Source organism: Hemiscyllium ocellatum, chromosome 48, assembly GCF_020745735.1.
Source record: "Hemiscyllium ocellatum isolate sHemOce1 chromosome 48, sHemOce1.pat.X.cur, whole genome shotgun sequence".
Lineage (NCBI taxonomy): Eukaryota > Metazoa > Chordata > Chondrichthyes > Orectolobiformes > Hemiscylliidae > Hemiscyllium > Hemiscyllium ocellatum.
In genome coordinates, this window is record NC_083448.1 from 5902834 (window position 1) to 5925022 (window position 22189).

The 22189-nt window shown below is 48.8% G+C and overlaps 1 protein-coding gene across 1 annotated transcript in view; it reads left to right on the forward strand.

Moving 5' to 3' along the window:
* LOC132836899 (myoferlin-like) overlaps positions 1-22189 on the forward strand; it is a 141436-nt gene that overhangs the window by 85591 nt on the left and 33656 nt on the right. Inside the window, exons 34-41 of the mRNA XM_060856466.1 lie at positions 2954-3055; positions 5951-6112; positions 9073-9226; positions 11801-11853; positions 13948-14004; positions 16312-16410; positions 18284-18412; positions 21188-21343. Coding sequence (XP_060712449.1) covers positions 2954-3055; positions 5951-6112; positions 9073-9226; positions 11801-11853; positions 13948-14004; positions 16312-16410; positions 18284-18412; positions 21188-21343 — 912 coding nt within the window. The remainder of the gene's footprint in view (positions 1-2953; positions 3056-5950; positions 6113-9072; positions 9227-11800; positions 11854-13947; positions 14005-16311; positions 16411-18283; positions 18413-21187; positions 21344-22189) is intronic.

The window sequence follows — 22189 nt, forward strand, 5'->3', positions numbered from 1 at the left end:
CGGTAAGACTGTTTGTTCTAACCTTTGCATTACCGCTTCTGCTATGAGTCCAGAGATGGGTGAGCCCATGGGTGTGCCGTTGATTTGTTCATATATTTGGTTGTTGAATGTGAAGTGTGTTGTGAGGCACAGGTCCAGTAGTTTGAGTATGAAGTCTTTGTTGATAGGTTCCCCGTCTTGTTGTCTGTTCTGTATGTCCAGCAGGTTGGCTATTGTTTCTCTGGCTAGGGTTTTGTCGATAGAGGTGAACAGTGCTGTTACATCGAATGAGACCATGGTTTCTTCCTTGTCTGTGTGTACATTTCTGATGATGTCCAAGAATTCCTGTGTTGACTGTATAGAGTGTCTGGATCCGTTGATCAAGTGTTTCAGTTTCTGCTGTAGTTCTTTAGCCAGTTTGTGTGATGGTGTCCCTGGTAGTAATACTATGGGTCTGAGTGGGATGTTTGGTTTGTGCACTTTAGGTAGTCCATAGAATCTGGGGGTGTTGTTGCTTTCAGGTTTCATTCTCTGTAGGTCAAACCTGGTTATCTGTCCATTTTTTTGTAGGTTCCTTAGTGTGTTGTTTATCCTGTTGGTGAGCTGTGGGGTGGGATCAAACTCTCTCTTTTGGACAAAGCAGACTACATCCAAAAAAGCATAACAACTACTTGCAGATACCAACACCTACCAAAAGAGGGAGTTTGACCCCACCCCACAGCTCACCAATAGGATAAACAACACACTGAGGAACCTACAAAAAATGGTCAGATAACCAGGTATGACCTACAGAGAATGAAACCTAAAAGCAACAACACCCCCAGATTCTATGGACTACCTAAAGTGCACAAACCAAACATCCCACTCAGACCCATAGTATCACCAGCAGGGACACCATCACACAAACTGGCTAAAGAACTACAGCAGAAACTGAAACACTTGATCAATGGATCCAGACACTCTATACAGTCAACACAGGAATTCTTGGACATCATCAGAAATATACACACAGACAAGGAAGAAACTATGGTCTCATTCGATGTAACGGCACTGTTCACCTCTATCAACAAAACCCTAGCCAGAGAAACAATAGCCAACCTGCTGGACATACAGAACAGACAACAAGACGGGGAACCTATCAACAAAGACTTCATACTCAAACTACTGGACCTGTGCCTCACAACACACTTCACATTCAACAACCAAATATATGAACAAATCAAGGGCACACCCATGGGCTCACCCACCTCTGGACTCAAAGCAGAAGCGGTAATGCAAAGGTTAGAACAAACAGTCTTACCGCAAATTCAACCCAAACTCTGGGTCAGATATATAGATGATACCTTTGTAATAATTAAAAACAGAGAAATAGAGAACACACATCGGATCATCAACGCCGCACTCACAGGAACCCGATTCACTAGTGAGGAAGAAAAGGACAACCAACTCCGATTCCTAGACGTGATGGCACAGAGAACACCGAACGGAGAATTCACCACAAAGGTATACAGGAAAGCCACACACACAGACCAAGTCCTAAACTACGAAAGCAACCACCCCAACACACACAAAAGAAGTTGCATCAAGATACTGTTCAAAAGGGCCACAACATACTGCAGTACACCAGGAATGCAAAAAGAGGAAGAAGAACACCTGTACAAAGTTTTCGCCAAAAACGGATACCCGTGCAATTTCATCAACAGATGCCTAAGGGAAAGACAACGGAATGAGGACATGCCACAACCCAAAGGACCAGCCACACTACCATACATCAAGAGCATTTCCAAACTGACAGCCAGACTACTGCGACCACTAGGACTCATAACAGCACACAAACCAACAGCCACTCTCAGACAACAACTCACCAGGATAGAGGACCCGATACCCAACATGAGCAAAACCAATGTCGTGTACAAAATCCCATGCAAGGACTGCACAAAACACTACATAGGACAAAGAGGAAGACAGCTAACGGTCCGCATCCATGAACACCAACTAGCCACGAAACGACACGACCAGCTATCCTGAATAGCCACGCACTCCGATGACCAGCAACATGAATTTGACTGGGACAAACTACTATTATAGGACAAGCCAAACAGAGAACAGCCAGGGAATTCCTAGAGGCATGGCACTCATCCACAGATTCAACCAATAAGCACATCGACCTGGACCCAATATACCGACCACTGCAGCGGACAGCTGGAACTGACAACCAGAAGCGGCAGGTACAAATCACTATAAATGCCAGAGGAAACATCACAGAAGCGCTTCACAGGAGGCTCCCAAGCACTGAGGATGTCACCAAGACAGGGGACAAAACGTCTGCAACACAAATTCCCAGCTCGGCGAACAGAACCACAACAACGAGCACCCAAGCTACAAATCTTCTCACAAACTTTGAACTATGGGTAATTTAGCATGGCCAATCCACCCTAACCTGCACATCCCTGAACACTATGGGCAATTTCCCATGGCCAATACACCCTGACTTACACATCTTTGGACTGTGGGAGGAAACTGGAGCACCTGGAGGAAACCCACGCTGGCACGGGGGAGAATGTGCAAACTCCACACAGACAGTCACCCGAGGCAGGAATCGAAACCGGGTCCGTAGCGTCGTGAGGCAGCAGTGCTAACCACTGAGTCACCGTGCCGTCCCGTTTCCATTTCAGATTTCCATACATCTTAGTATTCAATAGGAAGAAGGATCAGGGCTTCCTCAGGGTTGGAATGCCAGGGCTTCCGGCAAACCCGGATTGGGAGGAAAGTGAAGGGGGGGCCCTGGTTATGTTTACAGTGAAGTAACTCCATGTCACTCCATGAGTCGTGATTGGGATAATCATTGAACCAAGCAAAAGCAATGGGGCACCGTGTTGCAGAAACAAAAGTTCAGGGGGAAGGTTTTAGATGGCGGACCAGTCAGCCTTGTGTCATTATGATGTCGGACTTCCTTTGTATTGTGATTGCTCAGGATGGGGATCAGAATTTACCTCCGCGACCGCCAATGAGAGACTCCGAATCGTACATGGTGCCCCTGGGAGTCAGACCGCAGCTGCAGTTGAGCACGATTGAGGTGATGTATCCTCTTCTCTCTTTCCCACACGCACTCCGGCCCTGTGCACGTTGCCCTCCATCTACTGAACAGCAACACCTCAACTCTTCTCTGACCTCACCCTTTGCCCCTTCCTATCCTCTGATACTTTCTTCCTCCCCTCTCCCCTTCTCTTGAGTTATAGAGTCATAGTTGTACAGCACGGAAACAGACCCTTCAGTCCAACTCGTCCATGCCGACCAGATATCTAAATTAATCTAGTCCCATTTGCTAGCACTTGGCCCATATCCCTCCAAACCCTTCCTATTCATATACCCATCCAAATGCCGTTTAAATGCTGTCATTGTACCAGCCTCCACCACTTCCTCTGGCAGCTCATTCCATACACACACCACTCTCTGCGTCAAAAAGTTGCCCCTTACGTCCCTTTTAAATTTTTCACCTGTCACCCTAAACCTATCCCTTCTAGTTCTGGATTCCCCCACCTCAGGGAAAATACCTTATATACTTACCCTATCCATGCCCCTCATGACTTTATAAACCTCGATAACATCACCCCTCAGACTCCGACCCTCCAGGGAATACAGCCCAAGCCTATGCAGCCTCTCCACGTAGCTCAAACCCTCCAACCCTGGCAAGATCATTGTATATCATTTCTGAACCCTTTCACATTTCATGACATCCTTACAAAGGAGGGAGACCAGAATTGCAAACAATATTCCAAAGTGGCCTAACCAATGTCCTGTACAGCCACAACATGACCTCCCAACTCCTATCCTCAATGCTTTGACCAATAAAGGAAAGCATACCAAATGACGACTTCACTATCCTATCTACCTGCGGCTCCACTTTCAAGGAACCTGCACTCCAAGGTGTCTTTGTTCAGCAACACCCGCCAGGAACTTATCATTAAGTCCTTGAAGTCCTGCCCTGATTTGACTTTGCAAAATGCAGCACCTCACGTTTATCTAAACTAAACTCCAACTGCCAGTCTTCAGCCCATTGGTCCAATTGATCAAGTTCCTCTTGCATTCTGAGCTGACCTTCGCTATCCACTACACCTCCAATTTTGGTTTCATCTTCAAACTTACTAACTAAACATCCTACATTCACATCCAAATCATTTATATAAATGACAAAAAGCAGTGGACCCAGCACCGATCCTTGTGGCACTCCACTGGTCACAGGCCTCCAGTCTGAAAAACAACCCTCCACCACCACCCTCTGTCTTTTACCTTTGAGCCAGTTCTGTATCCAAATGGCTAGTTCTCCCTGTATTCCATGAGATCTACCCTTGCTAACCAGTCTCCCATGGGGAACCTTGTTGAACGTCTTACTGAAGTCCACATAGACCACATCCACTGCTCTGCCCTCAGCAATCCTCTTTGTTACTTCTTCAAAAAAACTCAATCAAGTTTGTGAGACATGATTTCCCACACAAAAAGCCATATTGACTATTCCTAATCAGTCCTTGCATTTCCAAATACATGTACATCCTGTCCCTCAGGATTCCCTCCAATAATTTGCCCACCACCTATGTCTAGCTCACTGGCCTATAGTTCTTTGGCTTATCCTTACCACTTTTCTTAGACAGTGGCACCACGGTAGTCAACCTCCAGTCTTCCGACACCTCACCTGTGACTATCGATGATAGGAATATCTCAGCAAAGGGCCCAGCAATCACTTCTCTAGCTTCCCACAGAGTTCGAGGGTACGCCTGATCAGATCCTGGGGATTTATCACCTTTATACGCATCCAATACCACCCGCTCTGTAATATGGACATTTTTCAAGCTGTCACCATCTATTTCCCCTCATTCTATATCTTCCACGTCCTTCTCCATAGTAAACACTGATGCAAAATACTCGTTCAGTATCTCCCCAATCTCCTGCGGCTCCACACAAAGGCCGCATTGCTGATCTTTGAGGGGCGCTATTCTCTCGCTGATTACCCTTTTATCGTTATTGTGTTTGTAAAACCCTTTGGATTCTCCTTAATTCGAATTGCCAAAGCTACCTCAAGTCCATTTTTTGCCCTCTTGATTTTTCTCTTAACTATACTCCGACTGCCTTTATACTCTTCTCAGGATTCACTCGATCTATCCTGGCTATACCTGACATATGCTTCCTTCTTTTTTTTGACCAAACCCTCAATTTCTCTAGTCATTCAGCATTCCCTACACCTACCAGGCCTTGTCTTTCGCCTTAACAGAAACATACTGCCTCTGGACTCTCATCTAATTTCTGAAGGCTTCCCATTTTCCAGTCGTCTCTTTACCTGCGAACATCCGCTTCCAATCAGCTTTTGAAAGGTCTTGCTCAATACCGTCAAAAATCAGCCTCCAATTTAGAACTTTAACTTTTCGATCCAGTCTATCCCTTTCCACCACGATTTTAAAACTAATAGAATTATGGCCACTGGCCCCAAAGTGTTCCCCCACTGATATCTTCGTCACCTGTCCCTCTGTGTTTGCCAAGAGTAGGTCAAGTTTTGCAGTATACTGCATCAGGAAAGAGTTCGGAGGCTCCAGCCCCATGTTATCCAGACTGACTATTCCTCCCTTTGTAGCTGCTAGTTACCTGTAGAGTCATACAGCATGGGAACAGACCATTCGGCCCAACTCATCCATGCTGATCAGCTTTCCGAATCTAAACAAGTCTCATTTGCCTGTGTTTGACTCATATCCCACTAAACCTTTCCAATCCACGTTCAAATGTCTTTTAAATGAACCTTCCCCTCCCCCCACCCCCCCCCCCCCTAAAAAAATGTCATCCTGCCAACAAATCCAGTCACTCTGTGTGGGATCTTCCTGTGTGCCGGCTGCCTTTGCTTCTTCCCCAACAGCGAAGTCCGTTGCGGACTGTGAAGCAGTCGGTGCGTGCCTCCAATCTGACGTCAGTCTGTGTTCACCTTCAGGTCCTTGCCTGGGGACTGCGAAACATCAAAAGCTACAACATGATGAAGGTGACAAGTCCCAGCCTGGTGGTGGAGTGCAATGGCGAGACAATTCAAACAGCGCCCATCAAAAACTACAAGAAGAACCCAAACTTCCCAAACCCGATCTACTTCCTCACAGTGGTGGGTTTGACAGATAATCGCTGGATACTCTCAACCGGCAGGTTTGGGTGCAAGTGGGCAGTGATCAGGTATAGGGACCCTGGGGTCAGTGGGCAGTGATCAGGGATAGGGACCCTGGGGTCAGTGGGCAGTGATCAGGGATAGGGACCCTGGGGTCAGTGGGCAGTGATCAGGGATAGGGACCCTGGGGTCAGTGGGCAGTGATCAGGGATAGGGACCATGGGGTCAGTGGGCAGTGATCAGGGATAGGGACCATGGGGTCAGTGTGCGGTGATCAGGGATAGGGACCCTGGCTGATTTGCCCTGGGGTCAGTGGGCAGTGAGCAGGTATAGGGACCCTGGCTGATTTGCGCTGGGGTCAGTGTGCAGTGATCAGGTAGAGGGTCCCTGGCAGATTTGCCCTGGGGTCAGTGGGCAGTGATCAGGTATAGGCACCCTGGCTGATTTGCCCTGGGATCAGTGTGCGGTGATCAGGGATAGGGACCCTGGCTGATTTGCCCTGGGGTCAGTGGGCAGTGATCAGGTATAGGGACCCTGGCTGATTTGCCCTGGGGTCAGTGTGCAGTGATCAGGGATAGGGACCCTGGGGTCATTGTGCAGTGATCAGGGATAGGGACCCTGGGGTCAGTGGGCAGTGATCAGGGATAGGGACCCTGGGGTCAGTGTGCAGTGATCAGGGATAGGGACCCTGGGGTCAGTGGGCAGTGATCAGGTATAGGGACCCTGGCTGATTTGCCCTGGGGTCAGTGGGCAGTGATCAGGTATAGGGACCTTGGCTGATTTGCCCTGGGGTCAGTGTGCAGTGATCAGGTATAGGGACCCTGGGGTCAGTGTGCAGTGATCAGGGATAGGGACCCTGGGGTCAGTGGGCAGTGATCAGGGATAGGGACCCTGGGGTCAGTGGGCAGTGATCAGGTATAGGGACCCTGGGGTCAGTGTGCAGTGATCAGGGATAGGGACCCTGGGGTCAGTGGGCAGTGATCAGGGATAGGGACCCTGGGGTCAGTGGGCAGTGATCAGGTATAGGGACCCTGGCTGATTTGCCCTGGGGTCAGTGTGCAGTGATCAGGGATAGGGACCCTGGCTGATTTGCCCTGGGGTCAGTGTGCAGTGATCAGGGATAGGGACCCTGGGGTCAGTGGGCAGTGATCAGGTATAGGGACCCTGGGGTCAGTGGGCAGTGATCAGGTATAGGGACCCTGGCTGATTTGCCCTGGGGTCAGTGGGCAGTGATCAGGTATAGGGACCCTGGCTGATTTGCCCTGGGGTCAGTGGGCAGTGATCAGGTATCGGGACCCTGGGGTCATTGGGCAGTGATCAGGTATAGGGACCCTGGGGTCAGTGGGCAGTGATCAGGTATAGGGACCCTGGCTGATTTGCGCTGGGGTCAGTGTGCAGTGATCAGGGATAGGGACCCTGGGGTCAGTGGGCAGTGATCAGGTATACGGACCCTGGCTGATTTGCCCTGGGGTCAGTGGGCAGTGATCAGGTATAGGGACCCTGGCTGATTTGCCCTGGGGTCAGTGGGCAGTGATCAGGTATAGGGAGCCTGGCTGATTTGCCCTGGGGTCAGTGGGCAGTGATCAGGGATAGGGACCCTGGCTGATTTGCCCTGGGGTCAGTGGGCAGTGATCAGGGATAGGGACCCTGGCTGATTTGCCCTGGGGTCAGTGGGCAGTGATCAGGTATAGGGACCCTGGCTGATTTGCCCTGGGGTCAGTGGGCAGTGATCAGGTATATGGACCCTGGCTGATTTGCCCTGGGGTCAGTGTGCAGTGATCAGGTATAGGGACCCTGGCTGATTTGCCCTGGGGTCAGTGGGCAGTGATCAGGGATAGGGACCCTGGCTGATTTGCCCTGGGGTCAGTGGGCAGTGATCAGGTATATGGACCCTGGCTGATTTGCCCTGGGGTTAGTGGGCAGTGATCAGGTATAGGGACCCTCCGTCATTACCCCTCACCTTTCTCTCTCTAACCCAGGGCTCAGAACCCGCTGGTGCTGAGGCGAATTGTCACGTTATTGACACTTGGCTGAGCAAATTCAAACTGGCGGTGCAAATCTCGAACGTTCCTTGGGGATCTGTGGCCCAGTTGAACACCCAGGGTGATCATGACACCTTGTTGACCCAAGGTCTAACTGGTGGAAGGGGACAGACCTCAAAGCTGAATATTGATTGGAGTGTGGCAGATCAGACTTCATAGACTGAATGGCTTACCTCTACCGCCAGGTCTTTTAGTCATTAGCTGCCTCAACGTTTGCTTCTTAAGTTGCTGTTGGTGCCGTGATTTTTGACTTTTTTTATTCTTCCATGTGATGTTGGTGCGACTATTGAGGCGATATTTGCCATCACCCATTCCTCATCGCCCTTGACCTGAGAAGCTCACTCAACCATTTCAGAAGCAGCTTCAGAAGAGTCAGTTCCATTGCTCCAGGTCTGGGACCAATTGCAGGCAGACTGGCTTAGGACAGCAGACTTCCTACCCTGAATAACATGAATGAATGCGATGTGTGTATATAACAATTGATGGTAGTGTTGTGGTCACCATCACTGAGGCTGGCCAGATTTTAATGAATGAAATGTGAAATTCCACCACCTGGTGTGTTGGGGTTTGTTGAACTCAAAGCCTTATCTTGACCGTCTGGATTACTAATCCGGTGACATACTCCCTTACATAACAGTCCCCCCCTCGATATCAGACGATCGAACTCTCAATGCCACTGGGTTCTCGTGGAAGTGGGAGGGAAATTGCAGAACGAGTTGGAGAGATTGCGCAAGGTTATAAAACTCTGTAGCTCTCTCATCCTGGGTATGGGTGATTACTGTGTGAATTGCAGGCAGGGTGCCCAGATAAGGTTTAATCCTCAGCCCCACTTCTACGGGGATGAGTGAGCAAACGTGTCAGCCTTGTGGTTGTTCCGTCGTGATCATACTGTGATTTATGATTGTCACTTTGCCTCAGTTTCTCCCTGTAGATTCCATCTACAGCCCTCCCATTGTACTGAAGGTGCTGGATTATCGACCGTTCGGGTACAAACCAGTGGTTGGGCAGACGACAGTGAAATCTCTCAGCGAGTTTATGTGCGATCCTTTCGCTGGCTCACTTGAAACGGAAGGTAACCTGTGGATACCTCAATCAATGTGCATTAAAGTTTCATGCAAGACTGGACTCCCTCAAAATATTTTAAGAAGGTAGCCTAGACCCTAATATTTTCTTACTTTCAAGGTAAACATGAAGTGCCGTGTTCCAGATGTGATGCCACTGGTCAAAACTACTAGACTTCCAGAAGAGCATAAGTTATTTCAACACTACTGAAGATACAAACAGCAGAAAGAGGAATTTAGAATAACAATTAGATTAGATTAGATTACCTACAGTGTGGAAACAGGCCCTTCGGCCCAAGTCCACACCGACCCGCCGAAGCGCAACCCACCCATTCCCCTACACTTACCCCTTCACCTAACACTACGGGCAATTTAGCATGGCCAATCCACCCTCACTTGCACATCTTTGGACTGTGGGAGGAAACCGGAGCATCCGGAGGAAACCCACGCAGACACGGGGAGAATGTGCAAACTCCACACAACGTCCTAGTCCCAAGCCTCCAATTGGAAAACTGGAGATATAATACCTATCTGTAAGAAACTGTTCCCATATAGTAACATCTCATAGACACACCCCTTGGCAAAATGGCCAATTCAAGTACAGATTCTCACATGCAGTTCTCCAGTCCAGAAGGGATAAAAACACTGAGAGAAGATTCAGAGAGACGAGCAGCCAGGAGACACTCGCTGAAGCTTCCAATTCTTTTCAGACCCCAAGGGCTTCTGCTTAAAACGAAACTTGGAAACTAGAAAGCCTGGTGTGTGAGAACTGACCACACCCAGGCTGTCTCCATTGTTCCAGTTTAAAAAATAACACCAAGGTGAGGTACACGTGACAACAAGAATAAATCAAATCAAATTGTTTACTTTCTGAGAGATAGCTCCGGTCCTCTGGCTGACAACCTTACTTCAACATAAAAACCAGGACAAAATAATCTCTGAAAGTGATAGCATCATCACACGTGGTATCTTCTGTTGGTGACCAGCCTCCCAGGAGTATCAATCACACCTCAGTTTCTGGTTCAAGTTGCACCTTGTCTGATGTAGAAGAATCCATCGTACTATTTCAGGTCCCAGCAAGATGTTTGTCCATGGCGACCGGCCCAGTCGTTATCCCGAAATCAACATGACAAAAAAGAGATTGTCCTGTCACGTTTGCTGGGGGCTTGCTGCGCACAAATTGGCAGCTACGTTGCAACTGTGACATTTGTTTTATTAATGCATCGGGATAATGTGGGTGTTGCTGGCTCAGCCAGCATCGAATGTCCAGGGGGCCAGGTCAGAGTCAACCACATTATTATGGGCCTGGAGTCTCATGTGTAGGCCAGATGAGGCGAATGTCCCTCCTTAAAGGACCTCAGTCAGCCAGATGGGTTGCTATGACAATTGACATTAGGCAAGCTTTTTATTGCATGCAAATTTCACCATCTCTCTTGTTGGGATTCTGAGTCCATGTGTCCAGAGGCTTAGCTGCACAGTCCCCTTAGACTTCCCTTCCAAAGGACTTCATTGACTGGAGAACAAATTGAAGGAACCTGACATTGTTGAACTCAACTTAGAAAACAAGTTTGTTATCCTTTTTATCATCTGAGTGAAGTGTTCAGATGGAGGAGGTCTTTTCATTGGAACTTGGGGACACCACTGAAGTCGAGAGTGTGGTGCTGGAAAAACACAGCGGGTCAGGCAGCATCTGAGGAGCAGGGAGAATCGACGTTTTGGGCAGAAGCCCTTCATCAGGAATGAGGCTTGTGGGCTAGGGAGCTGAGAGCTAAATGGGAGGGGGGTGGGGTTGGGGAGAAAGTAGTTGAGAAAGTGATAGGGTGGATGAATGTGAGGGAGAAGGTGATAGGTCAGAGGGGGATTGATGGACAGGTCTGGAGGGCGGTGCTGAGTTGGAGGCTTGGGACGAGGACATTGTGTGGGGGGAGGGGAAATGAGGAAGCTGTTGAAATCCACATTTATCCCATGTGGTTGCAGCGTCCCAAGGCGGAATATGAGGCGCTCTTCCTCCAGGTGTCGGGTGGTTAGGGTTTGGCGATGGAGGAGGCCCAGGACCTGCATGTCCTTGACAGAGTGGGAGGGGGAAGTTGAAGTGTTCAGCCACGGGGCAGTGGGATTGGTGGGTGCGGGTGTCCCAGAGGTGTTCTCTGAAACGATCCGCAAGAAGGTGACCTGTCTCCCCACTGTAGGGGAGACCACACCAGATGCAGCGGATGCAGTGGGTGACATTGGTCGAGGGAGAGGTAAATTTTTGACTGATGTGGAAGGATCCCTTCGGGCCTTGGACCCAGGTGAGGGGAATAGTCTGGGCGCAGGTTTTGCACTCCCTTTGGTGGCACGGAAAGGGATCTGACAAGGGAGTCACGTAGGGAATGGGTCTTTCCGGAACGCTGATAGGGGTTGGGAGAGGAATACATCTCTGGTGGTGGGGTCCCAACATGGAAGCTTAGGACCTTGCAGTTCCCCAAAGACCCACTGGGGGTTACCACTCTGGAGGAGGCCAGGTTTTACTGTCCTCCAAACGTAACTGAAACCAATGTTTTTGCATCTTCTTCATTCAAATCTCTCTTTTTCTCACCCCACAGATGTCGCAATGATGTCAAACAAGAGTTTTCATGTGGAAACACCCAACATTGAGGTAAAATATTTTCTACAAAATAACCAGCAAGTGCAGGGGCTGCGAGTTACATAAGTGGTGAGGCACAGCAGTAAAATGGAAGGCAGGATGTCCAGGAGTTCCTAGTTATTTTGACAGTAATTTCAGATCCTCCTCCGGCACACCCATCACATTCCCAGTTTTGAACATGCGTATCCCATAGTGTGTTCCCGTGTCCCAACATCTCGCAGCTGGATTGTTCAGAAGTGATCCGATGGGATTTTCACAGTCTTTGGGATGAACAGGTGTTCCATCCGACGTCATGAGAGAGGATTGAAATCAGAAATTGTGGTGTCAGTAATAATTTGAATAGGTGATACTGCCCCTGTCCTGGGAGTGTTTGATGGGGGACAGTGTAGAGAGAGCTTTACTCTGTATCTAACTCCGTGCTGTCCCTGTCCTGGGAGTGTTTGATGGGGGGACAGTGTAGAGAGAGCTTTACTCTGTATCTAACCCCATGCTGTCCCTGTCCCGGGAGTGTTTGATGGGGGACAGTGTAGAGAGAGCTTTACTCTGTATCTAACCCCGTGCTGTCCCTGTCCTGGGAGTGTTTGATGGGGACAGTGTAGAGAGAGCTTTACTCTGTATCTAACTCCGTGCTGTCCCTGTCCTGGGAGTGTTTGATGGGGGACAGTGTCGAGAGAGCTTTACTCTGGATCTAACCCCGTGCTGTCCCTGTCCTGGGAGTGTTTGATGGGGGACAGTGTAGAGAGAGCTTTACTCTGTATCTAACCCCGTGCTGTCCCTGTCCTGGGAGTGTTTGATGGGGGACAGTGTAGAGAGAGCTTTACTCTGTATCTAACCCCGTGCTGTCCCTGTCCTGGGAGTGTTTGACGGGTGAAAATGTAGAGAGAGTTTTACTCTGTATCTAACCCTGTGCTGTCCCTGTCCTGGGAGTGTTTGATGGGGGACAATGTAGAGAGAGCTTTACTCTGTATCTAACCCTGTGCTGTCCCTGTCCTGGGAGTGTTTGATGGGGGGACAGTGTAGAGAGAGCTTTACTCTGTATCTAACTCTGTGCTGCCCCTGTCCTGGGAGTGTTTGATGGGGGACAGTGTAGAGAGAGCTTTACTCTGTATCTAACTCCGTGCTATCCCTGGCCTGGAAGTGTTTGATGGGGTACACTGTAGAGAGAGCTTTACTCTGTATCTAACCCCGTGCTGTCCCTGTCCTGGGAATGTGTGATGGGGGGACAGTGTAGAGAGAGCTTTACTCTGTATCTAACCCTGTGCTGTTCCTGTCCTGGGAGTGTTTGATGGAGACAGTGTAGACAGAGCTTTACTCTGTATCTAACCCTGTGCTGTCCCTCTCCTGGGAGTGTTTGATGGGGGAGAGTGTAGAGAGAGCTTTACTCTGTATCTAACCCCGTGTTGTCCCTGTCCTCGGAATGTTTGATGGGGGACAGTGTAGAGGGGGCTTTACTCTGCATCTAACCCTGTGCTGTCCCTGTCCTGGGAGTGTTTGATGGGGGGAACAGTGTAGAGGGAGCTTTACTCTGTATCTAACCCTGTGCTGTCCCTGTCCTGGGAGTGTTTGACGGGGGACAATGTAGAGAGAGCTTTACTCTGTATCTAACCCTGTGCTGTCCCTGTCCTGGGAGTGTTTGATGGGGGACAGTGTCGAGAGAGCTGTACTCTGTATCTAACCCTGTGCTGACCCTGTCCTGGGAGTGTTTGACGGGGGACAATGTAGAGAGAGTTTTACTCTGTATCTAACCCTGTGCTGTCCCTGTCCTGGGAGTGTTTGATGGGGTACACTGTAGAGAGAGCTTTACTCTGTATCTAACCCTGTGCTGTCCCTGTCCTGGGAGTGTTTGATGGGGTACACTGTAGAGAGAGCTTTACTCTGTATCTAACCCTGTGCTGTCCCTGTCCTGGGAGTGTTTGATGGGGTACACTGTAGAGAGAGCTTTACTCTGTATCTAACCCTGTGCTGTCCCTGTCCTGGGAGTGTTTGATGGGGGACAGTGTCGAGAGAGCTGTACTCTGTATCTAACCCTGTGCTGTCCCTGTCCTGGGAGTGTGTGATGGGCAGAATAATTGTAAATCTGATGAGGTGAAATTTGTTGTTTTTCAGAGTACAGCTGCAGAGGATGCTCAGAAATCAGAACAGGAAGCCACCGAAGGGCTGCTCGTGAGTAATGACAGGGCATTATGTGAAGTGTTGTCACGATTATATCTCAGCTCTGAGCCAGCAGAGACATTTTTCTGTCCTGTTGTTCCTGGAATCTCTGCAGACTCCAGGCTTCCTCTACAGAACCTGCTGTGTTCCCAGGAGTTGGGAAGCACTTGGATGCAGAAATAATTCTCAGTCATTTTGAGAATCCTGTCAGCAAACGAGTTTGGTCTCTTTCCTCAGCAGAATAGCTAAAGTGAGAAACCACACTTTAGAACCATTACTGCACATCCCGAGTTGCCCCTGTGAGAAGGTGGGGGTGAGCTGCCTTCTTGAACCGCTGCACTCCCTGTGGTGAAGGGACCCCCACACAGCGCCCTGAGGGAGGGAGTTCGAGGATTTTGACCCGGTGACACTGAAGGAACATTGATATTTTTCCAAGTCAGGAAGGTGTGTGACTTTGGAGTGGAACTTACACGGAGTGGTGTTTGCACGCATCTGACTCCTTTGTCCGTCATGAAGACAGAGGTTGTAGGTTTGGAAAGTACTGTCTCAGGTGTCTTTGTTTACGACAGCGCTGATTCCCCTCAGAAAACCAACTTAGACAGAAATGCGGCAGAAGCCAGGACTGTTCTCCTTTGAGCAGCTGATGTTGGGACATTTGATTGGGGTGTCCCTTTATCACAAGCACCACTATTGCACCATATGTGATTTGTCCCACATGGTGGTTACTGTTGTGGGGCCTAGCGGCTGCTCCCACTTAGAGCCATAGAGTCATAGAGATGTACAGCATGGAAACAGACCTTTGGTCCAACCCGTCCATGCTGACCAGATATCCCAACCCAATCTCGTCCCACCTGCCAGCACCTGGCCCATATCCCTCCAAACCCTTCCTATTCATATACCCATCCAAATGCCTCTTAAATGTTGCAATTGTACCAGCCTCCACCACTTCATCTGGCAGCTCATTCCATACCCGTATCACGCTCTGTGTGAAAACGTTGCCCCTTCGGTCTCTTTTATATCTTTCCCCTCTCACCCTAAACCTACGCCCTCTAGTTCTGGACTCCCCGACCCCAGGGAAAAGACTTTGCCTATTTATCCTATCCATGTCCCTCATAATTTTGTAAACCTCTATAAGGTCACCCCTCTGCCTCTGACGCTCCATGGAAAACAGCCCCAGCCTGTTCAACCTCTCCCTGTAGCTCAGATCCTCCAACCCTGGCAACATCCTTGTAAATCTTTTCTGAACCCTTTCAAGTTTCAAAACATTTTTCCGATAGGAAGGAGACCCGAATTGCATGCAACATTCCAACAGTGGCCTAACCAATGTCCTGTACAGCCGCAACATGACCTCCCAACTCCTGTACTCAATACTCTGACCAAGAAAGGAGAGCATACCAAACGCTGCCTTCACTATCCTATCTACCTGCGACTCCACTTTGAAGGAGTTATGAACCTGCACACTTGAAGGTCTCTTTGATCAGCAACACTCCCTCGTGTATACCATTAAGTGTGTAAGTCCTGCTAAGATGTGCATTCCCAAAATGGAGCACCTCACATTTATCTGAATTGAACTCCATCTGCCACTTCTTAGCCCATTGGCCCATCTGATCCAGATCCTGTTGTAATCTGAGGTAACCCTCTTCCCTGTCCACTACACCTCCAATTTTGCTGTCATCTGCAAACTTACTAACTGTACCTCTTATGCTCACATCCAAATCACTTATGTAAATGACAAAAAGTAGGGGGCCCAGCACCAATCCTTGTGGCACTTGTGACATCTTACCCCTCAAATCCCTCATCTCCACTCAAACCAATTCTACATCCTGATCTCTTGAACCAAGGTCATCTCTCATGATTGTACCTGTACCACCAGAAGCAAAATATTTGTTCATTTCATCTGCCATTGCGAGACGTTGTAAATAAGCTTATCATTGGGGTTGGAGGGGAATGTGGAATTGGAAACACAGCCAGATCAGCCACCGTCTTACTGAATGGTGGAACAGACTGACTGGCCTTTCTTCCCGATCCTAGTTGGTATGCTGTTAATGCAGTGAGCTGCCTGAAAGGATGGTGGAAACAGGTTCATTGGGGAGAAGGGGAAATAAAGGCGAATGGAAACAATTGCAGGGCTGTGAGAGGGGTGGTATGAAGTTCGATGATGCTCTCCATAGACACAGTGGTCTGAATGGCTTCCTCCTGCGACCCAGGATTCCCAGAGGATGGAAGCTAACAGCATTGGCTCCTGACACCCAGCTTTGGGGGCGCGTTTGCCACGAATCGAGTGACGATAACGTTTTTCTGTTTGCTTTCTCTTTCAAGGAAGATGACACCATTGACTGGTGGTGTAAGTTCTACGCCTCGTCAGGGGAGTATGACGATTACACAGACTACCTGCTGCAGGGGTATGACACAATCAAGGTAACAGGGCTTTTCCACCCTCTGGGTAACTCCATGCCCGCGATGATTTGCAATTGTCTGTGATGTCACCAGCCAGCCTCCTTGCCCTGTGCTTGCACACGTTCCTTGATTCCCAGTGCAGTGTCACCTCAGTTTTCAAGGCCGCATCCTTGATTTCAAATCCCTCTGCGTTCTTGTCACCGACGTTTTCCTCCTTCTGGAATAAATGACAATAAGATTGTTTCAGCTGATGTGCAGTGATAGGAAAATCACTGTGAAAAGAATGGGGGGGCAGGGAGGGGTGAAAAGGGCAGCTGGAGCGAGGGACGGCTGAAAGAGAGAGTGTTTATGAGCTATTCTCACATACAATCTCTCGCTCCCACACAACCGCTCGAACACAATCATTCAAAAATGTGCACAGTCTGTGTTAATGAATGCACACAAGCACACACGTACAATCACTTTCATATCCACAGTCATTCATACACACAATCATGCGTACACAATCACTCTTACACACCGAATCACACTCAATGATGCACACAATCACTCGCACGCACAGTCACTCTCACACGCAGTCCCATTCTCTTGCTCACACAATCACTCCTCATGCACCCACAATCATAGTTACTGACTGTCATGTCCTCTCATACACTTGCTCTCTCCTCTCTCCCTTTCATCCTCTCAGTCTCTCTTTCTTCACACACAATCACCATCCGTGAACCCGTTCCCAAATGAATTCAGATTTGACACTGATTTCACCGTTCCAGATATAAAACTACGAGCAGGAGTCACTGTTACTCAGAGGCAGATGCTGCTGCGATAGGTTATAAATCTTTCATGAATATATCGTTTGACCTTCTTGTTGTATCAGTGTGGGTTTTGGAACTTTATATCATTTACATCCATTGTGAAACCCAAGACCGTGGAAAGTTTAATATCAGAAGCTCGTTCCGATGCTTCACATTTCTTTAAAAATCGACACATTTACCAAGCATTGACATAACATGTATATTCATAACTAAGATTAATAGATATTTGCACTTTGATATTACTTTCGAATCATGATTCTCAAATAAGATTGCTATAAAATGTAAATTTGACTCGGCTTAGATTTTTTTTGAAAGAGTTTGACCTTGATTTTGAGTAAACTAGAGGCTAGGTTTTTATTCGTGAAAGGTATCATGAGTATAAGAAGCTGTCTCTTTATCTGGGCGAAATTTTCATTTCACTCGTCACTTATTTTGGGGATTCAAATGATGAATGCACCGGGAAGTATTGAAGTGGTGGATGTAGAAATTATATGCCAACCCGTTTCCTGAGAGCTCTCAGAGCTCAGAATTTGGCACTCCAGCCTGGAACGCAGTTGCCAGAAGCAGTTTTAATTCACGAGAACGTGAAAGAACTCTCTGAGGCGTTTAAAACCACCAACCTGCAGGGCAAAGATGGAGGTTTGAGATGAGAATTGAGGTCTAACTGAGAGCCAGTACACACATGATGGACCAAATGGCTGCCTCCTGTGCTGTAAACATTCTGATCGGACAGCTCATTGAACTATGTAGCATTTCCACTTTGGTGCTTCAGTGACACTGCTCTTGCGATTTCCCAGCAACCGTGTGTGTACAGTTGCCCCTGACCCCATGAGTGGTAAAGGCTATCCGAGGTTGTTAGAGTTGCTCACGGTGATTTTTTTCTCTCTCTGACCTCCGCTCTCTTTCTCTGCCCCACCTATCTGTCTTCCTCTCCACCTTTCGATTTGCTTCTCTCTCTCTCTTTCTGACTGCTTTGTCCACCTCTCTGACCCTTCCACCCCATCTCACCCCGCCTCGCTCTTTCTCTGCCTCTTTCTCCTTGCTGCCTCCAAACCCCACCACCGTGTCCCGGACTCGTACAGATTTACCCGTGTCCCCTGGAGGATGTACCTCAGTTTAAGGGGCTGCAGGACTTCTGCCACACCTTCAAACTGTACCGGGGGAAAGTGTACGGGGATATCGAGGATCCGATGGTTGTAGGCGAATTTAAGGTAATGAACAAAGGAGTTATTTGGCACACAGTTGACAGTTCAAGAGATTTTCTTGGGTCATCCATTCTGTCTGACTTCACCTAATTTCGACTGGTTGTCGTGCCTGTGCTCTGGGGGAGCGTGGTTGTGTAATTGTAACTAGACGAACAGTCCAGGACCTCAGGTTAACATTCTGAGGGTGGCACGATGGCTCAGTGGTTAATACCGCTGCCTCACAGCACCAGGGACCCGGTTCGATTCCACCCTCAGGCAACTATCTGAGTGGAGTTTGCTCATTGCTCCCCGTGTCGGCGTGGGTTTCCTCCAGGTGCTCTGGTTCCCTCCCACGGTCCAAAGATGTGCAGGTTAGGGCGGAAGTACCCGCTCATGGGGATACGGTTGGGTCTGGGTCGGACACTCTCAGAGGGTCGGTGTGGACTTGATGGGCTGAAAGGCCTCATGCCACACTCTGGGGATTCCCTGATGAAGTGTGGCTGATTCTTAACTGGCCCCCGGGACGGGCAATAAATAGCCAGCAGCATGCTCATCCTGTGGATGAATAATGAAAAAAGATGGCTGCTTGAGATTGGCTCATAACCACAACTCGGTTCTGCTATATTTCTACTATCGGGGAGCCCCGCTGACCTCCTGGGCTCAGCCATGTCTCAGTAGGTAGCTCTCTCACTCTGCGGCCATATCCAATCCAGAATCCAAGCTGGGGGGTACTGTTATTTTGAAGGAGAGAGCTCCCACCCAATACATGCATCCCTCGATTGGCACCACAGAGACAGATTGTCACGTCATTAACTCACTGCAGCTCAGAGACCTTTCCTGGGCACGAATTAGCTGCCAGGGTTCCTTGGTTAAAGGCTTTCAAAAGTGCTTCAGCAGACAGCAAAAGCCAATTCTCTGTTCATAGGCCTTTGAGTCATTGACTGGGTTCTTTCAACAACGTCAAATTGCAGTACATCAAATCACAGCGGGGACCTGCTGACAATTTCACATTGAATAGAGTGTTGAGGTAGCCCTCTATAACCCAGTTTGCTTCCAGACATGCTGTATGTGAAAGGCCCCCAGTGGAAATGGAGTGAGGCAGTCAGTATATTTTGTTAAAAAGCCTCTACTTCTCAATTTGTTCAGTCTTTGTAACAGCCTGTCCTGATATCGATGGAAAGGCTTGTCCCTGCTGAGTACTTTTGTCAGTGCTGTCCAACATTTTTCCCATGACTTCCGCGCCACAGTGCGAAATTGTGGAACATTTCTATGGCTTCAGCCCGAGAGACGGGAACATCAGAGGTTGGGTATTCAGCAAACTCTCAGAGGGTCATTTGGGGTGACAGCCTTCCCTTGAATAATTTGGTGCATCCTCCTGCTCCTGGCCTCCAAATCTCTGGAAGTCCTCCAGGCGTTCTGATCAGCCTCGTACGCAGTGGGTAGTGCTCCACACCCTGAAAACAATGTGACATTTGTTCCCCATCCCTCATTAACAGTGAACAGTCATCCGCATTGCTGAGTCACGTCTAGGCCAGATCAAGTTAGGATGGCAGATTTCCTTCCCATTAGTGAACCAGATGGGTTTTTTCTGACCATCGATTCATGGTCATCATTAGACTCGTTGTTATTGAATTCCGATTCCATGGTCTGTCACAGCAAGATTTGCACCCAGGTCCCCAGAGCATGACTTGGGTCTCTGGATTAATAGTCTAGTGATAATTCCACAAGGCCACTACCCTTTGTAGCCACCGCCCCAGAGTTTCATTTCCCACTCTAGTTTGGTTTAACTCAGCTCCAATTGGTTGGTGTGGCCAAACAATGGATGTTCCCAAGGGAGCTAATTCGGTGTTAGTGTCCCACACTGATCCCAGGCAACCTTCTGTTGGATTTCCGACTCCGCTGCTGATAATGACTCATCCCAGACCATCCTGTATATACCTCAAGGGGATCACTTGAACTTGCTGTCAGAAATTCTGCGGGGGGCGGGGCGGGGGGAATGCAAATGGGTAAAATTAGATCTGTCAGGAGTATTTTCCTTTATAAGCTGACTGCGCCAAATACCTGTTCGGCCTCAAGGCTGAATCAATCCAGTTCTGGGCCCCACACCTTAATGGAAGATGTGGACGCTGTGATGACACTGGAGAGACCCGTGGGCGGCACGGTGGCACAGTGGTTAGCACTGCTGTCTCACAGCGCCTGAGACCCAGGTTCAATTCCCGCCTCAGGCGACTGATTGTGTGGAGTTTGCACGTTCTCCCTGTGTCTGCGTGGGGGGTGCTCCGGGTACTCCAGTTTCCTCCCACAGTCCAAAAATGTGCAGGTTAGGTGAATTGTCCATAGTGTTAAGTAAGGGGCAAATGTAGGGGTATGGGCGGGTCGGTGTGGAGCTGTTGGGCCGAAGGGCCTGTTTCCACATTGTAAGTAATCTAACCTAATCTAATCTAAACTACAGTCACGGATGTGGACCAGGGATGTTGTTAGGATGGTTCTCCAAAAGCAGAGGGGACGATTTGACTGAGGGAATGGGCTTAAGAGTGGAGGAAATAAGGAGGGACTGTTTGCTGTGTTGAAGGGTCAAAAGCCAAGGGACACAGCTACAACTGACGAAAGACTGAGACCCAAAGATTACTCGTGAATTTTGAATTTGCAGATTGTTCGATTCTGCGCGAGGGGTCGAGTCACTCGATGGGCCGAATGGTGGTGTTTTGTGTCATCCCAGACAGCCTTTGGGAATTTTTACGCATTTCCCCGTCGCGATTTTACTCTGCCCTCATTCACAGTTCGGTTGTGTTGCTCCTTCAGGGTTCGTTTCGGATCTACCCTCTGCCAGAAGATCCGGCAAAGCCTGTGCCCCGTCCACAGTTCTGCCAGCTGCCCTCGAGCGAGCCGCAGATCTGTTTAGTCAGAGTCTACATTGTCCGCGCGCTCAGCCTCCAGCCGAAGGATCGCTCCGGGACAGTACGTATTGGCCGTCTCCGTGCACAGAGATCACATTTGACCAATTCCCAAATTCACAATGGGTGTGGCTGACCTTCCGGAAAGCGGGAGAATGCTGGCCGGCTTTTTTGTGCGAGTTACCTTGTCCACACTGAGTTGCTGTGATCTGGAATCCACTGCCTTTAAAGGGTGCTGGAAACAGGTTCGATTGCAACTTTCCAGCGGGGAATTGAACAGCTATTTGAAGGGTTCTGTTGAAAACACTGGACAGTGGGAACTGACTGACCAGCACTTTCATCGGGCTGAGTGACCTCCTTTGCTGAATTTGCAGCCCAGAGCTAAACCATTCATCCCACCGATACCAGACATATAAAATGCTGGCAATGCTCAATGGATCTGGCAGCATTCGTGGGGAAGAGAGGTGCCCGGTTAATAGTTCAGCTCGATGGCTTTTCCTTGGAACTGAGAAATATTTTGAGCAAATAGTAATACCTGGGGACAGGAGGGAGGTTTATGATCGTGTGGAATTCAGGAGATAGTAATTGGCAGAAGGATGCCCCATGGAAGGGGAAAAGGAGTGGGAATGGGACAGTCTATGAGACAAAAGATGTGTCTTGAGGAGGTGTGGGAATGACAAAACCCCAAATGCAAAGACGAGAATGAAACCCAAAAACGTAAAGGAAAGGAAAGACAATTGGCCCCATGCTGTGATGTGAAATTAATAAACTCAGGGCTGAATCGAAAAATAAAGTGCTTTTTTTTTTAAACTTGAGTTGAGCTGCTTTGGAACGTTGCAGGAGCTCAAAGACAGTGGGGAAGCGAGATGAGAGATGAAATGACAGATGATCAGAAACCAACCTTGCTCCA